The following is a 24,640-nucleotide window of genomic DNA, read 5'->3' on the forward strand; positions in this document are numbered from 1 at the left end:
TAAAAAGGTAAACTAGTTGGGTGACCGTAATTATAATAATTGAAAATGTGAGAGTCAGGAAAGAGGCACAACAAATACATTGGTACACATTGGTACACACCCTTTTTCGAATTTTTTCGGCGCTGATTAAAATCAGCAAAAGCTGACGTAAAAAGGTGATATTTAGAAAAAAATATAATTTGAGCACGTGGACTATTTTTTTCAAAAAGTACAATTGGACAGGAAAGCTCAGAGGAAACTTTATTTAGGCTTCTTGTGTTATCTTTATATAAATCTGTCCAAGTCCTTAGCTGTGATTTTGTTTCGGTGACGTCAAGGAAACGCCCAAAACGATAAAACAAATGTCAGCCAATGAAAATATAGGAAAATACGCCAGACTTCTTGCTTTGTTATGGACACTTAAGAAAGTTTCGTATAAGAACTCGAAACAAGCATGGAGACTTTATCTGTAAGCTTTGTAAGATCGAGTTCCACAGCTTTCACCCTTTTGCTAAACATCCACTCATTAGAGTTCAAATAAATCTGTTTAGAGCAACACAGAAACGTTTTTCTCTCTGTTTATTGTTTCATAAGAAGTATGTTGATTCAATTTATGAAAAAAATGTTTGGAGGTAGCCTCATACAATATTGAGAGCACACAAAACATGAAACCATATCAGCATAAGAACTCGAAACAGCCATGGAGACTTTAACTGTAAGCTTTTGTAAGAGTTCCACAGCTTTCACCCTTTTGCTAAACATATACTCATTAGAGTTCAAATAAATCTGTTTAGAGCAACACAGAAACGTTTTTCTCTCTGTTTATTGTTTCATAAGAAGTATGTTAATTCAATTTATGAAAAAAATGTTTGGAGGTAGCCTCATACAATATTGAGAGCACACAAAACATGAAACCATATCAGCATTTTTGCTATATATATATATTAAATATTTCACTGATATATGAACGAAAGTGGGCAGTTCATAGATTGAGCAAATCGGCCGGATTAACCATGAAAGCAGTCATATTCACATTCTTGTCAGCAATTCCTAGGTCTATTTGTTGCTATCGAATGATTTTCGACGATCGGTAATTAAACATGATGAGTGTCTTGGGAGAAGCCCTGCACTAGTGAGCTTTCTCTAAGTAAAAACTCTGAGTTGAAGTAGGCGGTGCACTTTAGTTCCAACTGATCAGAGCGCACTCTCGTGTCAAACGCCGGAGAACGATCTTGCTTTTGTATTCAAGCCCCGAGCTGGTACCAAGCAGGTAGTCTATTGTCTATCGTCCCGTCAAACCCTTCGGTTTTTGCATAATTTATGCCTAGTCCGTGTTTTTAATCTGTGCCAGCGCTCATTTGAACATCTGTAATGGCGGAGCCATTCATTGAATTACGAGCCAAATGAAGCGCTCAGGATCAATCAAGCTTGTTTTCAGAAGTGTCCTGTATTTGTAGGTGAGTCACAACATGCTTGTGGTAATGTTACTGTATGGTGAACTTAGAAGACAAACCTTTTTAAATATATTCTTGGTTAAGTTCAAGTGCCATTCTGCGCCCTGGCCAATTTGCGTTAGTATATCCATGTTTCTGATTCTATTTTGCATCCTGCGAGTTCCTAAAATTTTTCGTTTTTATTTTCTCGCCCCGTGTAGTGTTGGCATTAGGAAATTCAAAAGCTTTCGTGATTTGGCTAAGGGTGTGTGTGCGAGGAAGTGCTTCGCTCGGCCGCCCAAAAGTACTATTCGCTGTATTTCCCGGCGTACCTAGTTTGGCCGACAGAAACTTATAATTCGAAAGATTGTAAAAAGATTGAAGTGCTTCCAAAGTTTAAAATTGCAAAGGAATTAGTTTAGTAAACGTGGTTGCAAATCTACTTCAATCAAATGTATTTCACGCGCGCTTTTGCAATGAGCCGCAGTGTAGATGAAACTTCTCAGATTTTTCCACTCCTTTAATAAATAAATCACAAAAAAATCAAATGACTTGAACTTATTCTGACAGAAAATACTTCACTGGTTTTACCCAATGTAAAATAACATTAGATTTGCAACTTATACGAAAAAGGTTGCATGCGGCGGGGACCTTAGTAACAAGCACCCTCGCTAAAAATTTGGCCAATTTATTGATTTCATAAATACTAACATCAACAAATATATGCCTTTAAAGGAAGACAAAAGCTTCTTTACCATTCATTTATACAGAAGAAAAAGATGTTTGAGTTCCTAGCAGCTCTAAATACTGCCCTGCCTATATTGTGGCAATGCAATTAGTAAACACATTGTTTTAGAGCATGGCCTAGAGGCCGGCAGGGAAACGAGAGAAGCTTTCCTTGAAATTATTCAGAAAAAAATGGAAGCGTAACTGGCTTTGTAAGAAAATACGAACTAGTTTACAGTACATGCAACAGATTTATTTTCAGGCCATTGCGCCTACGGCACTGTTTGTAGCAATCCGGTCAAAACAAGTATTGAACTGCCCTCACATGTCAAATGCTCTCACCCTAAAGTTGATTGATCCGACTCGCGTGGTGTTAAGCTCGAGAGATACATAAAATGACATAAGAGCATATCGGTTATTACTGAGTGTTACTGAAACGATTAAAGGAAACTTGAACTGATTTTTATCGATGTCTTGCCATTTCTAAGCAACATGAGATCAAGGAAAAAATGCCACTTTATTTATCATTTCGTAAATGTTCACTGACAGGTAGCTAAAACATGTTAAAAAATTAAATAATATTATTAAAGCATATTTGGGTTGTAGGTTTCCAGAGGAAAAAGGGAAAGATGTTTTAAATGTGTAACCCAATTTATAATTGTGGACGATTTTGTTCAGTTCTTTGGCCAAGGCTTGCTTGCATGTATGTGGGCTAAAACCCTTTGTGCATAAATTCGCTAGCAATTGAGAAGAACAATTGAAAATGATCGTCACCAATCCTAGTAATTCGCGAATCATTGGCAAAATATACTTCGCAGACTAGGAGGCAAATTGTTGTCCTAAAAAATGATTTAAGTCAAATGTAACTTAAAGTGATTGACTTAGCCTCTTCAAGTTTATTCCCTGTTGAATTGTTTTTTAAGTCATCACAGTCCAAAGTTATGATTATTTTATTCGTATTATTCTCTATATTCAAATTTTTAACGTTTCATTTTATCACATATTTTTATCCGTCGAAGACCGTAGACCCGCTGTCGAAAGCTTAAGTTCTTTAATAATTTTTAGCCTAGAACGCAATATTCAATTTTACTATTTGGGAATTATTACGTAACATGTTGGTGGTTGAGTAAAGACTTATACTAATTTTTATGCAACAAGAAGAATAAAAACAATTATATACATATCCAAAGAAATTAGGTTGCTTTGTTTTCAATTCAAAGTAAGATAATGTAGAAGAACTTGTGCGTTTTTTAGGTACATTGAAAGCAGATGTCTTGATTTTCTTCTATTAGGAGACGCTTATAAATTGTAACTCTGCTGTTTAAGTTTGTTTATCGAGAAGCAGGCAAGCAGGCATAACTATTTAACAATTAGACCCGTGGCCCTTGAGGGCGAAGGGTCTAATTGTTTTAGTATCACCCAACTAGTCGGACAGAAAAGGTAATAATAAAGTTAGCAAATGCAAGTTGAAGAAATATTTATTTGGGAATAAAACGAAAGAAAGCGTCACGCTCGATGGCGCCAATTTCGCTACTCGATGACTATTACTAATAGTCCCCTAGTAGCGTAGCCAATCAAAATGCTGGATTTGCATTAGTCCACTAGTTGGGCAATACTAACATCAGTTACCAAGCGAGCCTAATTATCATCTGGCAAGTTCACAAGACTATCCGGTGTTCTCGACTCCAAACCTTACATCAGGATCTTGCCACAACAGTTAGTTGAGTTAACTGCTTTTCTGGTAGCCCAGAGTTCATCACCGGCCTCAGTCAAGCCTTACCAGAAATATACTTAGCTATGTATAGACTAGAAGTTAAATAAGGGCTTTGCTCTGAAAAGAAGGTAACGCTCAAAACGTTACCTTCACAAGCTTGCTAAGGCGGTTAATTTATCTCAATCAGTTGTTAAATCGCTAAATGTGTCATTTGCCCGCCGACACAACCAACATTTTCTTTAGAAACCACTACCTCTGTTTTACTATATGGCTCTGTCTCACAAGGACTGGGAACTACCGAATTCACGAATTTGATTGGCTGAAATCAATATTGACCGCGGTCTAGATTTTCCATCTAGACCGGCATCTAGATCGGTTTCACATTTTGCGTTGAAAAAGTAGCAAACTAAAATACAAAAATGTTCACCATTTTTTTTTTATTTTCTTCTCAATCATTTATGGAAGTGCCAAAAAGCCTGATGACAAAAAAGAAGTAAAGAGGACGAGCAAATTTCGCCAGGTTTAAGTTAAGCTCATCGCTGTTCGCAAGCAAAATGTCAGCAAACCAGTTACATTAAACGAATTAAAGTTGTCTTCTTTGCCATATAATAAACATCTTATTAACCGAGCTAACTCGGTCTGTATGGGAGAATCTTGACCTCGGTCGTGTGTACAGACCTCACTGCGTTCGGTCTGTACTCACGACCTCGGTCAAGATTCTCCCATACAGACCTCTAGCTCGGTTAATAAGAGCTAAATATTAGCGGAAATATCCGTCGACGTCTAGTCGGCCTTCCATGTTCAAAGAGATTGTTATGTTTATTTACCTATACTCATACATTTACGTATTTTCTGTTGCAGTATTTTTTCAGAAATGGTGCTAATTTAATTCTCCTGGGAACAAATTCAACTAAACACATGAAACTACATCACCAATGCGGTATACTTAAAAGGAATGTCCCAACGAACTTCACAATCACGTGACCAGGATTCAAGTCAAAAAGCCATGGTTGCACACCAGGACAACTTAACCGACGCCCTTAATTCTCTGGGCCTGACAAAAGGCTCCACAAACTTGTCCCCAGAGGCAAAAAGACACCATGAAAATGTTGCCCTTTACATGTTCATCGGCCTCGTGGCGGCATTTCTGTTCATTGCAGCTATTATCATCACTGTTGAGCTCTACCGGAGTGGACGATGCTTGAAAAGTGTTAAACGGAAAGGAGATAAAGGGAGAACTAGGTTAGACAATGATGATGACGACGATGATGAAGATTATTCGGAAATCGAGATGAACGATTTATGAATGTAGACCAATCACAGGGGTTTGTACGGTGTAATTCAGTGTAATGTCATAAAGAAATGCGATCCTCGCAAAAGGTCAGTGGTCCAATTAAAATGCGGGGAAGCTTGGAGTTGTTCAAGGTTGCAAACCTTAAAGGTTGATACGCCTTAAAACTTGTCAGGAGTCGAGGAATCTTTGTTCACCATGGGGTAGCTTACGTTTTTCTCAGTAGTGCTTTTGGAAACTTCATTACTGATCAAAAGACCACGTGCAGTGACAAACTCACATGCATCGGAGAGAAACGACAAATTCGATCTCCGAATCAATGCTTCAATGATGTTCGTGCATGCGCAATGCCATTTCCGTGCACTTGAGAAAGCCAAGGCCATTCAGCTAGCCTTAACGTGATTCAAGCCTTCAACAAATATGCTAACAAGAGTTTAGGAGTTAAGGACTTTGTCGGGGAACCAAGTATCAAGGATGTATGGATTGCATTCTTGCGCCGATATTAAGCAATGTCTCAGTGAAACCGAGATAACTGGAACATGCACTTGTATAAAACAAAACGTCCTACGTTTATACACGACTTGCTTTCAGCTAGGAACAGCACCTTGGTAAAGATTGCGAACAATCATAGAAGATACTGACCGACCAAAAGGCTCTTTTAAACAAAGATCATTTTCGTTCAAATCCTGGTGAAGTTTAGCAGAGGAATTTTGATTTTTGATTTTTCTCCCGAGAGCCAAACTGGCGGTTTTCCGGTCGGTAATTATAATGATACTGTGATCATATTATTTCAATCAGGCAAGATATCAGACCTGCATGATGATCATATCATATTGATTGATCAGTCACTCTGTTATATAGGTCTGCATTCTTTTAACACCTTATCAGTCTAAAGAACAAGTGCTACACCGAGATTTTGCTGATAATCGCACAGTATTCCATGCAAGTTCCGTCTCCAGACATCAATTCTTGACTAATTTAGTAACACTTACCAGGAGCACTCGTGAGTTCATAATCTAATTATCCGTTAACTATGAAAGATAACAGAGAGGTCTGTAGGTTCTGTGCAGGTTTACCGAGATATCCACAGACGAAAAAACAATCTTTATACATAAGTTAGAATCAATAGAAGGAAACTGTGTTTTGTTGTAATAAAGAAACTGGCTGCAAAACGTACAGGTTTTCACAAGGACTTCATGTTGGCTAATATTGGGCAATGTTCTCCGTCTAACAAAAGCTATGGGTCACTTGAAGAAACTATGTAACCTGAAATTTTCTTAATCGTTTCATGACAGTGTTATAGTCATGATTGTCAGCTAATATCAACCAAGTTTTTGCTCATTAAATTTCTAGGGCGTTTCCAAATGAACGTAAAAACTCCTTATTAACGGTTCCTAAGGATGTTGAGAGACACTAAAATGAATCTAACTGAAGATAACAGTTATCTGTATTTGGAATCCTCGTTACTTACTTCGTACCTGAATTATATGACTTAAGGGATATTGTACTGGACATTGCTTTCAGACGAACCCCTAAATTCTCCCAACTGACATAAAGGAAATGTGTGGCAATTGTTAGGGAGATTTGAAAGATTTAAAACTTTATGATCATTTGCTTACACAGGTTTGGACGGTGCATGTTTGGTGTCTGTGTTTAGCATTAATCACACATTTAGAGTACATCCAGTTCCCTTTTGAATCGATGATAGTTGATTCGCGCATATCTGAGAGATTGTCTCTAATGATTACATAAAAGCTGTATGTAGGCTGCAAAAATACGACTGTTAATTAATTTTGACGTGTACGCATGAGCGACCTTACTCTCTATAGAGACAAAATTAAAAACCCAACTCATGAATGCATTCAGTTTGTCTATACGGCTCGAAAGGGCCAAAATGGAACCTTTTTTTTTCAACTAAAGCTGTGATAAGGTTGAAACTCAGGTCTGTTGAAATCAACTATTAAGTTAAGAGTAAGAATGAGCTTGGATTTCGCCCACAAAACGAAATTCTGGAACCTTGTAGAAATAGTTACAACAGATTACTCGGGGTTCTTTCATATTGAAGGCTCGTAGGTTCAAAACCCCGTCCCCCATTCCCATCCGTCAGCTGGTTATTTCTAGCAAAACACGAGAAAACCATAGCTAACCACAGGGGTAGTGTGTGGATCACTTTGTTATTACTTCCGTGTATCCAATATGGCGCTGAGTTGCAATCTTCTAAAGTCATCAAAATTTGTAAAAAATGAGACAATTCTGTTCAAAACTAAAGGAGTGGAATAACATACCTCTTTATTTTCATAGTCTTAAGACATTATTTTTCAATTCACGCTGGCAGAAACCGGAATATCGCTCAAGCCCTGAGGGTGATTTCATTTTTAAATCTGAAACCATTAATTATCATGTCAATCGATAACAAGGTACCATATTCAAATAGGTTCTAGTTATTTCTAGTAAACATTTCTGCGTCAGGTGTATCACGACAGCGCAGAATTTAAGCTAGACGACGGACGCCGACGAATTCAAAGCTAGGTGAGTGCCCTCGCCCAAGCAAGAGTTACATACGACTTACATTTGGTGCCCAGAGGCATTTTTCAGTAGAACTTATTGTAGTCACTTGAGTGCACAGATTCTTCCGGCGGTGTTCTGCAACTTAGTTCGTAACTTAGAATAAAACACTGTAGCAGTTGATTTATTTGAAATAATGTACTCTGTCAAGAGAAAATCATTTTCTCTTGACTGTGTACAATGTATCTTCGTGTCAGATGGCAGTTCATTGGTGCTTATCAAATGAACAGGGCTGCTGAAGTAATGATCAGATATAGAATGGCGGGCTGTTTATTAAGTCCGGTCTAATTTGTATAAGTAATCAGGTTTCATAGCCAAAACATGTCGTCACGTGATAAATCATATCTTGCTCGCTATCTCTACCATGATTAAAACTTAGCAACATTTTATTTCCCACATATCTCCATGTCTACATTACTAATCCTAGCAGGTTGTCACATTTGATCCTAGTTACAGACAGAAGCCTGTACAAACTCTCTTGTAGATGTTGCAAAGTCAAAGTTCTTCATGCTGCTAACAAAATTCTGAATTTGTTTCCCCGAGTGGCTGTTTTACGGCTCTGAGCATTACAGATCAGATACAAGCTACAATTTCTTAGAGCCAACAACGTTCGTAAAACATCCTAGTCGATCAAGGTACATAAAATGGAATAATACAGCTGAGTGGAAGAAACAAATTGAACCTAGCCTGTTAGTGTACAACTGATGTAGCATTGTTCCTCTCGATCAGGAGTGATGCTTTTAGCTAATAATTCGCTGAGAGTAAAGAAATGTCTTGGAAATTTTTTTAAGTGGATTGGGTTGATGATGGCGCAATAGAGGGAGCGCCCCCCTCCCACCACTGTGGCCCGGGCTCGATTCCGGCCCGGTGCCATATGTGGGTTGAGTTTGTTTTTGGTTCTCCCTTGCTCCGACGGTTTTTCTCCGGGTTCTCCGTTTTTCTCCCTCCACACAAACCAGCATCTCCAAATTTCAGTTCGACTAGAATAGAAAACCAGCATGAAAACCAGCTAAGGCAGATGTGGCTTCCTCTCTAAATATTGTAATTTATTTATTTATTTATTTTATGATTTATTTTGCAAGAACTACAAAGAGGTGATTGCATTTAACTAAACATAAGTTCTTTGAGAATCAATAATATTGCTTTAGGAATGATAAATACTTGTATCTTCTGAGGCACATTAAGTCCAAGATTGTAAACAAGCATTTGTGAATGACATAATTACATGAAATGACTAATTATGCCCGCAAAACTAACCACAAAACACTTCCAAGAGAAAAGCTGTCTGATATTGCCCCGCCTACCTGATCACTAAGTTGTAAGCGTGCCAATTACTTGAAGGGAATGATGTAATATCAGTTGTTGACAAACTTTTCGGCGATTTTACCCCCAGCCCCCCGACTATGAGTTAAAATTCTAAACTTATTCTTAGCTATCGGTAAAAACGGGTCACTTCTTAGCTGATGATAAAAGTTTAGACCAAATGTCAGTTATCAGTTTGAAACCATTCAGACCGGTACCTCTAATCCAGAAGAGAAATCCTCTAAAATCTTCATCAAAATGTTCCATTTGCCACATAGACATGAAAAGGGTTGAATTCCCCTTTTGTTGTGCCCCAGATATAAGTTTCTGTTTCAAGCTATCTGTTTTTTTTTTCTCCACAGAACACACTCTTCCTGTTCTGTCGTCTCCCATGTTAGAGAAATGACGAGTGCCAAAGATTCACTAACCAAGACCAAAAGCTACGAAACGCCAGAAACCACAACGACTTCAGTGTACCGTGCACGTGCTTTAAGTGTAGGGTCGCAGCCAAGATGTAGTTCTGCGAAACCGTCCTATATATTTGAGGGAAGACGGCGATTTAGATCGCAATCAGAGTCTATTTGCCCACTTGGAACTTTAAGAAGTACTCCTTCGTTAGAGTGCCACATCAGCAGTGGACAAGAAGTGTGGAAATTGCCAGTAATATCAGGACAAACAGTTAAGTCAAACAATTTTGTAGATATAACACCAGATGCCTCGACAGTACCTCAGAGGAGAAGATCATGTGTTTTACCAGATCTGTCAAGAGGGCAGGAGGAGACAAAGTTTAGAGCAACACGTTTGAGGCAAGAACACGTTGAACAAGCAGACAACGGCTTTGATGCTTCGAAGAGCAAATCACAGAATTTGGCGAAATGGCTCCGCGATCAACCGCAACTATAACAAGATTTAAATCATGTCTTTAATCCTGACGGGATGTTTTTTTACGGATGAATGTTTATCCGTCATATAGAATTGTAACAGGAAAAAAATATCTTTATGAAGTGTACATGATGTTTTACGAGGATGAAGTTTAGTGACTTAGTCATAAGTTGATAGTTTAACCACTCAGTAATTGCTAACGTTTATTTCACAAAGAAGTTAGGGGGACAACTGATTTTCATATATTTTAAACTTTTTAAACTCTTACTTAATTAATCATGTTAATTTGTTTGGTTAGTGGCGTGATAGTAAATCAAACCCTAGTTCTCAGGCCCCGTCCTCACTAAGCCGGAGGATTTGATATACGCAACAATCACCGGCCATTTTGGATTTGTGTTTGAGGAAAACTCGGGTAGGGAAATCACACGATTATCGAGGCGTCATCGTTTTCAAGAAGTTCCGTTTCCAAAATGTTTTCCTTTCGCACGAAAACGCAAAGCCGGCTGTTTCAAATTCTTCCGGTTTGGAGAGCGTTTTCGAAAAGCTCCGTTTTCAAGACGGATTAGTGTGGACGGAAGGCCTAACCGTAGCAATAAAGCTGCGTTTTCAAATTTCTCCGGCGTGGTGTGGAAGCTGCATCGGACGTCCAAAGCATGAACTGAACAGTTTTCAAAGGAAGTGTTATCCGCTTTGGCAGGCAAATGAAAAGCTTTGCTGATTATCAACTTGAAATTAAAAGTAAGTCAACCGCATTAGAGAATTTGGGGAAAGCTACCGCACCCAGCTTTAGCCCTTCTCCCGAGCTCTGAAGAGATGCAAATTTGCATTGTCAAAAACAATTAAATTATCAGCTTAGTTTTTTCCATAACATCACTGTGAAGCGACTATAAGAGTATTTCGCACCCCTCGGATGCCACGCCCAGTATTTTAGTTCAGTGCCTCAAACAAATTCACGGTGCCGGTTTTATGCCCCTGGGTGGAAAGATGTCACTGGCTGAGTAAAATAATTTTGCCAAACGCAAAACACTTGGCCATGCTATGAGTTAAGTTGAATACCGTTGTCTAGCGACCGTTGTCGTTGTCTAGACACTGACTAGTTAACAACTTCCCCCTTGTCCACTCCAGCTATTGCCCTATGAAAACTGTCTCGGTGTACTTGATTAATTCCATTCACCGAAATACCGTCGCACTTGTATTAAGCCAGGCGTCCTTAGAGAAATTTGGGTGTGGTTCAAATAAATATTGACAAGTAATCAGACAGTGATAATTATCTGCCTCAAAGATTAGTAAGGGAAACTGTTGACCCGTTCAACAGATTAACAGTGTCACATGTGTGAAATTTTTATTTTAGAAAAAAATTAGAAATTGAAACTCGGAAGTGACTTTGTAAGATTTGGTTAGCGTATGCTGGACTACAATAGTGATAAAGTCTTTGCATCATTGGAAAATAGCTGTTCTGAGATAGGGTAGGAGTTTTTGGTTGTTAGTTTAGAACAGGGTTGCAAAATCAAGATTATCAAGATCTAGTATTGGGTAAGGGTTTTCGTGTACCAGCGGTACCCCCCTACCCAGTGATTTACAGAGTACCCCCGAGGGGATAGAAACCTCTCGTTGATTGGGTATGACTCAGAATAAACCGTTATGTTTTTCGTATTCGTCTTTGGTTTTTTTTTTTTTTTAACCAAGCAGTCTTGCATGCCTCAACAAATCGTGGCTCTCGGTGTTGCGTCACAAAAGCTGCCGGTTTATATAGGCCTGTATGTGGCCAAACTTGAATAACAAAGATATCGGAATTCCTGTGTCATTTCAGTTGTGCTTAAACGGAGGAGTTTTCGGGCGCCGGGATTTCAAGCGTCATCTAAACGAAATTCCTGGCTCGGTCAATCAATATATGATCCTGGTTGTTTGAGTAAAAAATATCTTTCCAAAGGATGATGGATTATTTGTCAAAATTGACGACAAAGGCTTCATGTGGTCCATCACGAGGCTTCCTTTGGGCGAATGAAAGAACTACGTCAAATATTGACTTTTGTGGTTTTCCGTGTTTAAAGTTTCAATCAGTGCGAAATAGCGAGAAACCTGTTATAAATTTAGAACTAGAGTTTACATCGGTTAAATTCTCCACATAGCATTTTTCAAGAAAACTTTAGAAGTACCACTTGTATTCAAGATTCCAAAACTCCAACAACTTAGATATTGCATTTCCTTTCTGCAGGTTTTGTCTCAGATGTTTACAAGGTTGCATGTCTTGATCAGAAACCGGACAAAATTGTCCTTTAAACACAAAGGATCAACTAATCCATAGTTTACTACGTCAGGTTGCTTTTTACGTAATAACAGAACACTTAGGTGATCTTAGACCAATACTAACCAAAACTTTCGAAACTTTCGTGACTTGCAGGAGCGCGTGGATCCACAGAACTTAATTAAAATGATTCACAGTTATTCCAGTTTTATACCACACTAATAATATCATTTCCTACTTTCTTTGTCAATACTCCGAATCGAGAGCGGCGGAATGTTTCTAGTTTAGACAATCAATATATATCATTAATAAAATTTTCCGCAATGTTGTGGGTTTTTAAACTAATATTAGCCTTTAAATTATCAAGACGGACAAGTTTATTTAAGTTCCTCTTAATCTCATTGACTCCCCAGGATGGATGTCGAAGTTAACATTCTTTAGAAGAAGTGCCTCGCGAACAATTAAATCTTCGTGTGATTTCTCAATTAAAAGCGAATAAATCATGAAAACGATAATAACTTCTCAATGTGTCCAGGGTTTCCTGAGTGCTCGCTTATTTACGTCATAAAAACAATTAATAACTCTAATTAATTTAACCACACGTCATTCATCACAATACGCTGTAACGATGACTCGGCAAACAGCCATCAAGGAAGCCGCAACGCACGCTCGGAAGTCGTTCAAACATCATACACAAGTGTCTAATTTCGGTAGGTTAAAATTAGGGTATGACTCCTTTAATTCCCCTTATCAAGATCAACCTGATAAACTTTCTAAATGAAGCTACAAGGTTGCACATCATTTGTCTTAGGGAAAGTTCCAAAACTTTCATTTCAAGAGATAAATTTCCCAGCTGCTAAACGACCTTTCATTGGACGTGAGGTTTTGTTCGACCAATCGGACAGACAATGATTTATGACTAACTGAAATAGCAACATTCGCGGTTGTCTGGGACAATTTTTTATTCAATCTGTTTTCATTTTCTAAATTTTTCTCGAGGAACGTAAAATTTCTAGATGAATTCCTTAACGGCTGACACTAGACTGATTGAAACCTCAGGAATTTTAATATGGTTGTTTTGGTCGTCAAAACATAACGTATACGAACCGGGCCAGTTGTTGTTTGTTGGTCAGATACTAATTTTAAATCTCAGTGATACACCCAGCTTTAGATTTTATTTCAAGGTGGAGTTGGGGTAACGAAGTTAGTAGTTCTTTGCCCTAAGTTGTTAGCTCTGGGTTTCTTTCCAACATATTCAAGTTTTGAACATAAAAATACAATCATTTGAAGGGTGAACTCTTTCACATTACGTAACAATTGAGACTTGCGTAATACAGTTATCTTTGCTAGTTATAGCTAACCTGATCTCAATAGCAGGTCTGAAACATTACGTAACTTGACATGGAAAACGACAAAAAGTATAAAATATATTCCATTATGTGAACTAGAACTTTGCCCTCTAATCACAGTCAAATGAGAACCTTGAAATTGGCAGTCAAGTTTATAAACTATGTTTAGTCTATTGAAGCGTATTTTTATCTTTTGCCACATTTAGTACGAAGTTCTATCGTGAGAACATCAATTCCAGGTGTGGCTGAATTTACGAAAGACCCTGAATTCTTATAATATGAGACCTAAATCTTAGACTTTTTTGAAATTACTTGCCCAGTTCAGATAATGGGAAAATGCCTTCAAAACAGACTGTTATACATATGCGTGCTGCCTAACATTTGCGCTAGAATGATCATAGAACCTGTTTTTTCTATTAGGTTTCGAATAAGTTCCTGTCTTTAATTGTTAAAATTATTCCTTTTGTGTTTACAATTCTTGAGGAATTCGACGATTCTTCTCCATACCGTACCATACCGTAAGCACTTCTCTCTGTTCTCTGGTGTGAAACTTCCCTCCTAATTCAGTATAGTTACCTATAAATTGAACAGAATAGCTCATTGAATTCTTCCCAAACCTGATGATAACCTTTGCCCAAAATGCAATATTGCGATTCGGCTATTGTAGGCATCCATACATTACCGGCTAATTTTATATTGGCGTTTGTCTTCTATTATTTATCTCTCTTTGTCCACTTAGTTTATTCTCTACCACGAACTGAAGGCCAAACATCAAGTGGTTCTCTAAGTGATGTTTTTTTCATGACACGATCGCAAGTTTTTAAAAGCAGTACAAAAATAGGAGTGGGAGAACAGTGGTTCTCAAAGAACTTCTACAGTTATTAGCCGTACGTGAGAAGGGTAGTAATGCTAGGAAGCAAAAATTCCTGAATCTTCTTTTATCGAGCCTCAACGTGATAGTCACCAGGAAACGTGAGAGACGAGCGGAAAGACGTTTATGAGATCGAACAAATGTAGGCGCCATTCCGGATAGTCTCTTTGTGTTGTTATCACAATGGTTAAACTTCGCTCCAGGCAATGTCCAACCAGTGTAATCCGTGTTAAGTAGCGACGCAATATTCTACTTTTCAAGCGTAAGAAGACTTTGAAAAGATACAATAAACAAAACCTCTAAAAGCCCACTACATAAAAGGTCCCTTGTGTTTCTAAAGCCCTGTGGTTAGCTGTGTTCTGATGATGAATGAATCATGTGTGGCAACTTGCGTTTTTGGTTTCGAGTGGCCATGAACATGACGCAAAAGAAATAAGGTTTTAACAGTTATTTTAATAGGCCATTAAGCAAGGAACACTGAGTAAAAACACGCTTTCGTTTCGACATAGATAAACAACTGCCATGCCCAAGGCTATAATTAATTAGTTATCTTTGAAATATTCCAGCGGACTTCTTTATCCGTATTCATTTAATTTGCAAAGCAATTGTTTGCTCCACACAGCAGATTGTTCTTTAATTAGAAAGTTACGAATACATTAGCGCTTCAGCACACCTCCGAGAACAAAGAGCCAAAAAGGACTTAGAAATCGTGCAACCCTGTCAAGAATAAGCCTTTTGTACTTTCGCAGCTTGAAATTAAAACTATGATAAACATTTTGTGTGATAATGATGGTCGCAGTTTGCTCTCGATTTCCAGTGGTGTCTCTGCATGCAGTGCCATGTTTGCCTCTTTGAATAATCTCCGAGTTTATCTCAGTCGTTATGCTCTATACAGCTCGCATTTCACCCGACCGAACATCTTAAGCCCAATCACGTAGTCCCGAGACAAATTGGCTTGAACCGAAATTTAATTAATTTATTAACCCTGTTGCTTTAGTAGAACAACGAGCGAGGTGTTAAAATATCCATGACTACAGAAACATTTTAATAATCTTTATTGGGCGTTAATTGTATTATGGAGTCTTTTAATCACCACAGTGCGGTCAAAAATGATGGCTGATGAGTTCTCAAGAGCGAAATCTCGTCAAACGACCGCGATGTTGAAATTCCGGTGATACGCAACTTCGACAATATGGCGTCGATTTTACCCTCGGTACTCAGCAGCTATTAACATGTAATAAGGCAAATTAAGACAACAAGACGATGACACAAATACATTTTATCAACTTCCTGGGTGGAATAGTGTTAAGAGGGGACCATGGGGGCAAAGGAACAAACAAACTTAAGTATTATATTGTTAATATCGCCTTAATCATGACGCCGCGCTCTGATTGGCTGACTGGAATGGCCTATTTATTTTGAGGCCTTTGTTTGAACAAATAAACATTGATTAAAACTATGACAGTCGGTCATTTTGATTAACTAACAAAGGACGAAGATTAGAGGCAAATATAAAATCTGCATTAATCTAACTTTTCTTTTCAAATAAAAATTACTAAAGACGAGGCTACTCCGTAGAGAGAACAGATACTCAATTTGGTTTGCAGAGTGAACGAAGACTAGATATGGACTCTACTGGTCGGCCGAGTATGGTTTACTCAGAGAAGAAGGAAAAAGGAGACAAAATTGGTACGGATCACTCGATAGAATCTGCCTTGATTCAGGCGTCGAGTAAAGGTTATACGATCGATATGATTCTCGGCAATCATGATCGAAGACCAAAACCGAAGCAAGAAGACTCGTTTGAGCAAGACGGCAAGCTGTCAAGAAATTCCAGCGACGACGAAGGTAATTAAATAAAGCATTACCTCGTTCAGTTTCAAATTGATATTACAATCTTATGACACACTTGACTCAGTTTACTCAAGGAATTTCAATGCGCTACTGTGCTCTTTTCACTCAACGCTCAGCAAACATAGCGGAGCGCTCTAAATGAGGCGCTAATTTTGTGTTTAAACTTCAATTTCGTCGTCCTTGGCATCTTGTACAAGGAGGAAATGTTTGCTTCGCTTTCAGCCCCAGCCGTGAAGGTATCATTTTCGTCCTTTTACCGCGTTTAGCTTTCGGAACATCGTGTTTGCATAGCAAATATGAAATCTGACTCACTGCCATAGTAGTTTTTTCAAATTCACATGCGGTAGTACAAGACAGTAAACTCTTGCAGTGTATAAGCCAAGTTAACAAGTTAGCTTCTTGCTCATTTATCCACTTAATTTTGTCATTTCTTAGACGATTTAAGTGTGGGCGACGAAAAAGGAAGCAAAGACGAAGACGACCTAGACGAGAGCGATGGCAAACCGAGAAAGATGCGTAGAAGTCGCACCACATTTACAACATACCAACTTCATCAACTGGAGCGTGCTTTTGAGAAAACACAATATCCCGATGTATTCACAAGGGAAGAACTAGCCTTGAGGCTGGACTTAAGCGAAGCAAGAGTCCAAGTAAGTATTGAGCGGTTTTTAAATTATTCATAGCTAGTTCTGTATTTTAACGGGTTTGCGAAGTTCGAAGAACTTCTCTGGGCGAAGGCGACTGGACGCGTAATCTATGCTGTTAATCGTCAATTCATTGGGAGTCGCAGCTAGAGGCGGCGAGAGGCGGTACGAACATGATTCATCTACTTACTCGGTCATCTGACGTGGCCGTGATAAAATTGGCTCGTAGTTTACTCGGCCGACTGTGCATTTATCTCCTGTGTTAACTTTTACTTTGATTGTTAAACATTTCGAGCCAGTATAAGAGAAATTAAAAAGTTGAGTTGCGAACGAACGACCTTTGTGTGGTAAGTTATAGCATCGACTCGTTGCGTGGCGCCCAAACATCATTTCCGAGAATGCAACAATATTTAAACTTTGCGATTGAATAGCTGTGATACAGTCGGAAAGCCTTTGTTTTATCAATTATATTGGTGAAAACAAGCTAGTGGAATAACATTTCCTCGCCTCTGCCAATAATTTAGTGATTTACAAAGTGGTTCAGAAAATTAAAATATTTCGACTTTTGTAATTATCGTGTACTGCACTTTCCATCTGAAAGGGCGCTTGCGAAAAAACGCCAAAACCGCTCTTTCAGTGCACAGAAAACTCACAGTTTGTGAGGTGACACAAGAGCTACTTATTAACAGGTTATGTTAATTGCAATTCTCGAAGTTGCTGATGTAAAGGGGGAAAATTACCAGCTGAATAACAGGTAATGGCGAAAGATAACAGGAACGGCGAGTAAAAACTGTGCCTTCCCACGCGGTCTTTAGGTTACGCCCGAACATGAAAGAGTACACTGACAAACGAAATATCACTTGAAAGTGAAAAAACCATGAAAAGTAGCGAGTTCAGGTCTTGAAAGCGAAAGATGGATTTAACGATGTAATTTGGTTCGAACCGCGGCTTTCTTAAAATGAACGAGACAACAGAACTAAGCTTCTGTTGTGACATTTTTATGCCATGTAATTAAATTTCGGAAGGTTTTGTGAAATTTCAAAGATATTAAAATTTACATTCATTTGTCGGTTTGTAAATCAGTGTACCAAAGTCTTTTTTCCTTAAACGAAAATTAAACGCTTGCGCTTGAAAAACATGTTTGTAGAGTAATTAATATATTGAAACAGAGTATTTTTATCGGATTGCAATGATAGTGTGTCGAGCAAAGCGCCTCACTCTGGCTATCTCACTGAATTCATTTGAGGCTCTGACGAAACACTTTTAACCACTGCAAATTGCATTTTAAGTGAATATGTATACAAAGCCGGCACAATTGAGGCAATTATTTTGTCGTATTAATGGGTTATATTGAACAGGCTTGAAGACAAAGTGGATAATTAAACATGACGTAGACACTAGAATTGGCAATTAGCAGAGAACCTTTTGAACAGCTCAGCCTGTCTTTATTGTGAATTCAATGGGCTGACGCTAGCTGCTGTAAAAATAACGATTGCCCGAGGGGCTTAGTGGTAGGAAATTAAACGACTTAATTACGAATAACCTCTTGCTTTCTACGCTTTTTATGTCATTTTAATTAAGTCAAACGAACTAAAGTTAGCAATGACAGAACAAAAAGAAATATCAAACTAAGACAAGAACTTTACCACTAGTTTAGGCAAACATTCGTCACTCCCTTTTTGAAATTCCACAGCGCATATTTACTATCTTCTCTCTTTTCAAGTTGCATGACTATGTACATTCTTTCTTTTGAGTTGAACGTTGAGGTTCACTGCAGTTTGCTGACACTTTTTTGTTCAACTTCTTTGTTAGTTCATTTTCCAATTTATGCCTAACGTGTCCTTAGTTTTGTAATTAGTTTGTGCTGAAAACGCAAAGGAAAACAGACAAATTCGGTTTAGCAAACAGTGGGATTAACTTTAAAAAGTTGATTGGTTGTGTACAAGTATTAGCACAATTGTTGGTAAAGTGATGTTGTTTCTGAAAGTAATAAAGTTAAACATGAAAAGTATTCCTGGATATTTGCGATAAGTAATAAATTCAGAACTTTTTGAGCACGCGTACGCGTTCTGTTTTCGAAGAAGCTCGTGGTAAACACACGTTCGCGAAAGCGCCATAGACGGACAAACAAAGTCGTTCACTTCGGTGATCATTTTAACCAGAGTCAACACCAGTGAATTTGAAATAACACGATTAGTTCAGTTAATTATGTGGCTTGAAATATCTGCGACGGGTTATGTTTGCGTTTTTAATTTTCAAAACAAGATACAACAATCTATGTTTCCCAACGAGCTGCTTGTGACTTTGCGTGTCTCGGGGAGTTAATTTAAATTCAAAACCTATAGCACTTAGTCAGTTTGCCGGAAGGCAAAATTAAACAGACAAAGTCCAACATCTGGGGGTTTCAATTGATAGTTTAGCAGCCTTTAGAATGCATAACATAAACAAAAACACCTTTTATATCTTTCAAGCTTGGACTTTTCTTTTAATGTTCTTGATAACAAAAAGTAGGTTGCCAAATCAAATCTGTAATCTTAACCGGCCACTCCTCGTTTGCGAAGTGAAATTAAAATGACAACTTGTATCTGGAAAGGATACTGTTAATGAAACTCCAAATATTGATTTCAGCTTAAGCTAAAAGGCCTATGGCGAAAGCTAAAGATAAGCTACATAATAAGTAGCTCAAAGAATTTTAATTACAAAGTTTATCGCCACAAAATCAGATTTTTGGTGAATTCATTTAGCAATCAATTCGTCGCTTGTTTTATGTTCTTCAAAACTAACCCACACGAATGTAAATGAAAACAACACTGTCCATTCGATAATTTACTTATTCGATTTCTCCTCTCTGTCTTTCCAACAAATATCTAACGTTTATTCCATTTGTAACAAAGATTTCAAAGTGATGCAAGATATAAGTTATGAGATAAAAATCTATGGTGAAATAGCTTTTTCACCTATTGCCTCATATCATCTTTACATTATACATATCTTTGAATTATGTCGTAGACACGATAATATTGTTTTATTAACGAACTTGCCAAAAATAATTTCAATAATTCAATTAGGGATTTTGCTGTCCCGAGATAAAACTGAAATGTACGGAAACGAGTGAAATCTCCGACTTTCGTATTTTTTTAGGCGAGCTGTAATTTAGGTCTGTCTGTTAATCACTATTTTTACGAGTGTTCCAGCCGTAAAAGCTCCGTAGATTTTTTGAAATGTTCCCTGTAGGAAAATTCATTCTTGCCTAAATGTAGGTCAGTTTTGAAGGTTGATTAACGAATGCTACATGACGCTGCATGTTTCTGAAACGGGTCATAAACTTCGATTTTCAGCGTAGAAATGTTTGTCAAAACTGTAAATTTGCTCTGGAATGATTACAATCAGTAAATCATAATGGAAGCCTTTCTACCTAGGTTTCAAATCTTATCTTGGTCCAGATTAACGTGATAGAGACAGTAAAGAAAATTTATCGATCCTGAAATAGCTCTTTTTCCTGTGTATAAATTTAATGTATTTAGCTGTATTTTGTAATCAATCTTCCTACTCTTTTAGGTGTAGTTCTCATTGCAATCATTGAAGTTTAAATGTGACAGCTTCACGCAATCATTTCTCTTACTAAAACAATGCTTCTGTAATGATAAATATATTAAACAAATTAAAGGCTTTTATTAAGCCTTTAATACATCCGAAAGCCATTTCTCACACTCTTTTATCAGAGTCAATTGATAGCAAAGTTGTCAATCTTATTTATTACATTTGGATGTTCTCTAATCTGAGACCCAAATGCAAATAAAGGGAAGTTGAGAAAACTATTGATGAAGCAGTTTCGTATTTCAGCGCATGTTTATTGTAATCTGAAACTGAAACATATGTATCATTTGGAGTTTGACAGAAAAGCTCCCCGTCTGATTCAAGTACAGAGATTACTGACTGAAATAATCCCGGGGGGGGGGGGGACTCCCATATGGAATGGACGGGGATGCTCGTCGTCTCGCTTAGGGGTGTAAATTTCGGATTTTGGTCTCGCTTAGGGTGTTCTGGGCAAAATGTCATTATTTTTAGCCGTCAAGGTCTCGTTAAGGGTTGCACACGAAGAAATAACAAAACAGAAAGAATTTTGATTCTTTATATTTACTCAATTCATATAAACAAATTCGCCATCATTAAATGTCACTGTACTTTTTATTTGTCTGTTTTATAAACTGGTCTCTTTTAGGGGTCTGCATAAGCTTCGGCCACGCCCAGATTGGTCTCTTTTAGGGGTTAAATTCAAAATTTCCGACGAGCATCCCCGTCCACTCCATATGGGAGTCCCCCCCCGGGGAAATAATATTCGTTTTAAGGTGTTTCCCTTAGTAAGGGGTTTTTTCAGTTATCTGCATCAAATTAGTAAGAACGCAGACCTTCTTTTCAAGACTTTTGTAACATCGTGCTTTCTCAACCTGTTCGTTAATTGCTTGTCAGTAAGTGTTGTTTTATGTCGGTTGTTTCCATACATGTGGTTTCAAACTTGAAGACACGTGCCTAAAGCATGGCAGTTCTAAGCACGCGGTATTTTGCGGTGTTTTTTGTCCATTAAGTGATATGTATATATCTTAAAAATGCGACAGGTACGCGAACTCTACTTTGCTACAATGAAGAAGACGTGGTTAATTCATTTAATAGATGATATGCAAAAAACAGACAAACAAAGGCACTCTTGAATGCAGTTGATTGACTAACTGCAGAGGAAAAACAAAAAATTTAGTACAGGGTTTTTTTTTGAAAAAAAAAAAATGAAACTTGTGGTGTGTGACAGGTTGATTCTGTGTTGATGTTAATTATTTCATTCTCAAAGGAAACAGTTTACCAAGCATTTTTGGCCTTCAAAAACCGTTTGTGTTGGTTAATTGTTTTAAACGTTTGAATATCGAGCTCGTTCTACAAAGCACATTATAGTGTTAAATGGCGTTTCTGGAACAATGCTAGAACAATAAACGCAGGGCGGTTATTGTTTACGACAGCTGCAAGCTGGTAAGGCAAGACAAGAAATAAGGTCGTCATAAAAAGCGGTATAAACGGCGTTTATGGATAGCGTTTTGGGCGCCAGATAAGAATAATTGCTGTTAATTACCTTTGGAATTTACGCCTGTGGTGACTGGTGATTCAACGGATTTTGCCACGCGATGTACCAACCAACATCCTGTGACATATCTTTGGGGAATTCATTTGTTAGTTTCCATTTTTAGCTTCCACCAAAAGCGAACATAGATAGTAAATAGGTAGAGCTATTCATGAACGTTTAGGGTAACAAAGAGCTGTTTATATTAAAAGAAAAGGTGTAATGAATACACGAATATTGATCAGTAACTTAGTTGTTTAATTGGTCGCAAAGCCCGCATTTTGCCTTCCTTGTCGCTGCCTCTCTCTCTCTCCCTCTCTCTTTACTTTTTACTCGCAACCCAACTCTGTGGGATTATATCACATCTCTTGCTAAACAAGATCACCTACAAGAAGATGGTTACCGTTTGTTTGTTTATATCTTGTGAATTTGGACTAATTGCTGCAATCTATTTCAGGTGTGGTTCCAAAACAGAAGAGCGAAGTGGAGGAAACGAGAAAAGTCCATGGGACGCGAAAGCCCTACATATCTTTATGGCCCATCAAACGATTACAGAGCTCTACAAGATGTTCCTCCACATGTGCACGCAGGGGCACATCCATTTGCGTCTGGAGTAGAAAGATGGCACCCACACGTCCCAGCCCTAAGTCTTTTGTCTCCTTATGCAACCGCACCAAGTCCCTATGGTCCTCTTGGGCCCCATCTTAATGTCGCGGGCCTTTCACCAGCTGCAATGTACACGCATCATCTATACAGACAGTACGCCAGGCCGGGAATGGCGCCATTTTTGAAGAGCCCCCTAAACAACATGGAAACACAGGAATTTCGTAGAACAAGTATCGAGAATTTGAGATACAAAGCTAAACAACACAGTTCCTCGCAGTCCCTATCAGAGGGTAGCAAGACTGTTTAGTTAATGTCATGATTTTCATGTAATATAACTTAGACTTTTGCCATATTATGATGTGGAACTCTATAAATTCGAAATAAGCAAAACTGAAGACAAGAAAATGTTTCTGTTTACTATAGTTAGCAATTCTATACATTTAATGGCAAGGTAGACGCCATCTTTCTATGGGCATGCATACATGTATAAGGTTTAAAGGTTTGGGCAAACCGTTCAAAATTTCTCAATTTACAATTGCAAAATGCTCCAAATACTAGGTAAAAAGTACGAGAAGATATTCTCTGAGCATTTCAGAACCCAGCTGGTTTTGCTTCATTTCGTAGAAGTTTAGCTGAACTCAGCGGTATGTGCAATTGACCGAAACCAAATCTGGTTTGTTTTGCAATCCTCATCAACCGACGCCTTAAAGTTTTCTAGGTGTGTAGCAAAACCTGACTTTGAAAATGCATACGCTGCTTTTTGGGGTAGAGTGGTTAATGACATCAATTATTTTTGCACAGCAACACATAATGTAGCTTATTGGCCTCTAAGGCCACAATAACTTTGAGCATTCGTAAAGAACTTTAATTTACATCTCGAAAATCGAGTCAACTGTCATAAAATGTTTGTACATAGTATTATACTCGACAAGGCGACCCTGGTTGCTGTAATTTATTATTAAATTGTGTGCTTTTTGTATCAACGAGGAATTGAAAATATATTTAACAGAATAAAATATTTCTTATTTATAACCACTGCCATGAATAGCAAGTGGAAAACCTCGGTAGTGACAGATTGGGTGCCGTTTAGACATTTGAAGCACATGCAAAAGTGTAGTTTTTCTATTTCAAGGTTTCGCTTAAATCTAGTGCATTTATTTACTTTTCATACTATTGCTATAAGTGGGTCTATTCAGTTCCATAAATAAGGGTTTCTAAAGCAACGAAATTGCTTCATGTCTGTGTTCTTTTAAATAGGATGCAGTTGCACTGAATTGGTCGTATATGGTTGAACTGTAAAGGAGCTAAATAGCATGTAACTTATAATAAATTAATTAGAAAACGGCAAATAAACGTTTTTTTTTTCACACTTGGTAAAAGAGTCCACGTTTAAGTCTGTTTTTAACATAGTTCCTGTTAATTTATATATTAACCCAGATGTCAACATTCAAACTCTCCTAACACGCAAGCATCTGCCGAACAAAGACCACATGCTGAAATCACTCAAAATTCCCCAACCTCCCGCCCCAGGTTGAGCCTGCTGACATACTGGACCCTTGAATAAGCTGCGGAGGCCGGGACTGGTCAAACACAGAAAAGTCTTACTTCTTAAGTCTTACTTCACGCATCTTTGGCTTAAAGGTCTTTTACCAAGCTTGGATCAAGATTTCTTACAATTCGCCAGTAAAGTACACAGATATTATAATAGCAGATATGCATCTAGACAAAATCCGCTAAACATATCAAAAGCGCGTACCAATTCATTTCTGGAAAACAAACAATACCTTACACAGCGACTATTCTCCGGGACAATATCTCCACTCATCTTAAAGATCTCAATACATTCAGCTTTTCTAAAAAACTGAAATTTTATTTACTGTCTGAAGAACCTCCTGATAACTTATTTCGATTTTCTTCATTCTATTATACCATGTACTCATCTCTACTACTAACAGTTCTGTATTCTGTTAAATATCCATAGAAACATTACAATAACCGGAGACTGACTAGAAAACCTTCTCTTCTCTTTTCTGTCCTTGTATTTGCATATATTTTATAAACCTGTAAATGTA

At 37.9% G+C, this 24,640-nt stretch overlaps 2 protein-coding genes and 1 long non-coding RNA gene across 4 annotated transcripts; all 3 read left to right on the forward strand.

The window, feature by feature from the left end:
* The first annotated feature begins 1,082 nt into the window (after positions 1–1,082).
* LOC149107528 (uncharacterized) lies at positions 1,083–6,319 on the forward strand. Its single transcript, XR_016209198.1, has 2 exons — positions 1,083–1,436; positions 4,714–6,319. It is a non-coding gene; the product is annotated as an uncharacterized LOC149107528 (long non-coding RNA).
* Positions 6,320–7,389: 1,070 nt separating this feature from the next.
* LOC110068893 (uncharacterized) lies at positions 7,390–15,144 on the forward strand. 2 transcript variants are annotated; one of them, XM_089295498.1, is made up of 2 exons: positions 7,390–7,672; positions 9,373–15,144. In XM_089295498.1, exon 2 carries the CDS (start codon positions 9,413–9,415, stop codon positions 9,911–9,913), a length of 501 nt encoding a protein of 166 aa, XP_089151624.1. In that variant the 5' UTR covers positions 7,390–7,672; positions 9,373–9,412; the 3' UTR covers positions 9,914–15,144. The 2 variants fall into 2 exon arrangements, with proteins under 2 accessions (XP_089151624.1, XP_020631971.1); XM_020776312.2 differs by lacking the exon at positions 7,390–7,672 and adding an exon at positions 7,679–8,343.
* Positions 15,145–15,505: 361 nt separating this feature from the next.
* LOC110068815 (homeobox protein aristaless-like 4) lies at positions 15,506–23,947 on the forward strand. The gene is made up of 3 exons (XM_020776223.2): positions 15,506–16,205; positions 16,647–16,861; positions 22,420–23,947. The coding sequence occupies exons 1-3, from the start codon at positions 15,983–15,985 to the stop codon at positions 22,873–22,875; spliced, it is 894 nt and encodes a 297-aa protein (XP_020631882.1). The 5' UTR covers positions 15,506–15,982; the 3' UTR covers positions 22,876–23,947.
* Positions 23,948–24,640: the final 693 nt, after the last annotated feature.

Source organism: Orbicella faveolata, unplaced genomic scaffold, assembly GCF_042242905.1.
Source record: "Orbicella faveolata isolate gen_17 unplaced genomic scaffold, um_ofav_v1 contig_26, whole genome shotgun sequence".
NCBI lineage: Eukaryota > Metazoa > Cnidaria > Anthozoa > Scleractinia > Merulinidae > Orbicella > Orbicella faveolata.

Bases quoted from the DNA above. Each gene is read 5' to 3' on its own strand.
- LOC110068893 (XM_089295498.1), top strand. From the start codon at position 9,413: ATGACGAGTGCCAAAGATTCACTAACCAAGACCAAAAGCTACGAAACG.
- LOC110068815 (XM_020776223.2), top strand. From the start codon at position 15,983: ATGGACTCTACTGGTCGGCCGAGTATGGTTTACTCAGAGAAGAAGGAA. The intron at 16,206-16,646 runs GTAATTAAATAA...GTCATTTCTTAG, and splicing joins AAATTCCAGCGACGACGAAG to ACGATTTAAGTGTGGGCGAC. The intron at 16,862-22,419 runs GTAAGTATTGAG...AATCTATTTCAG, and splicing joins TAAGCGAAGCAAGAGTCCAA to GTGTGGTTCCAAAACAGAAG.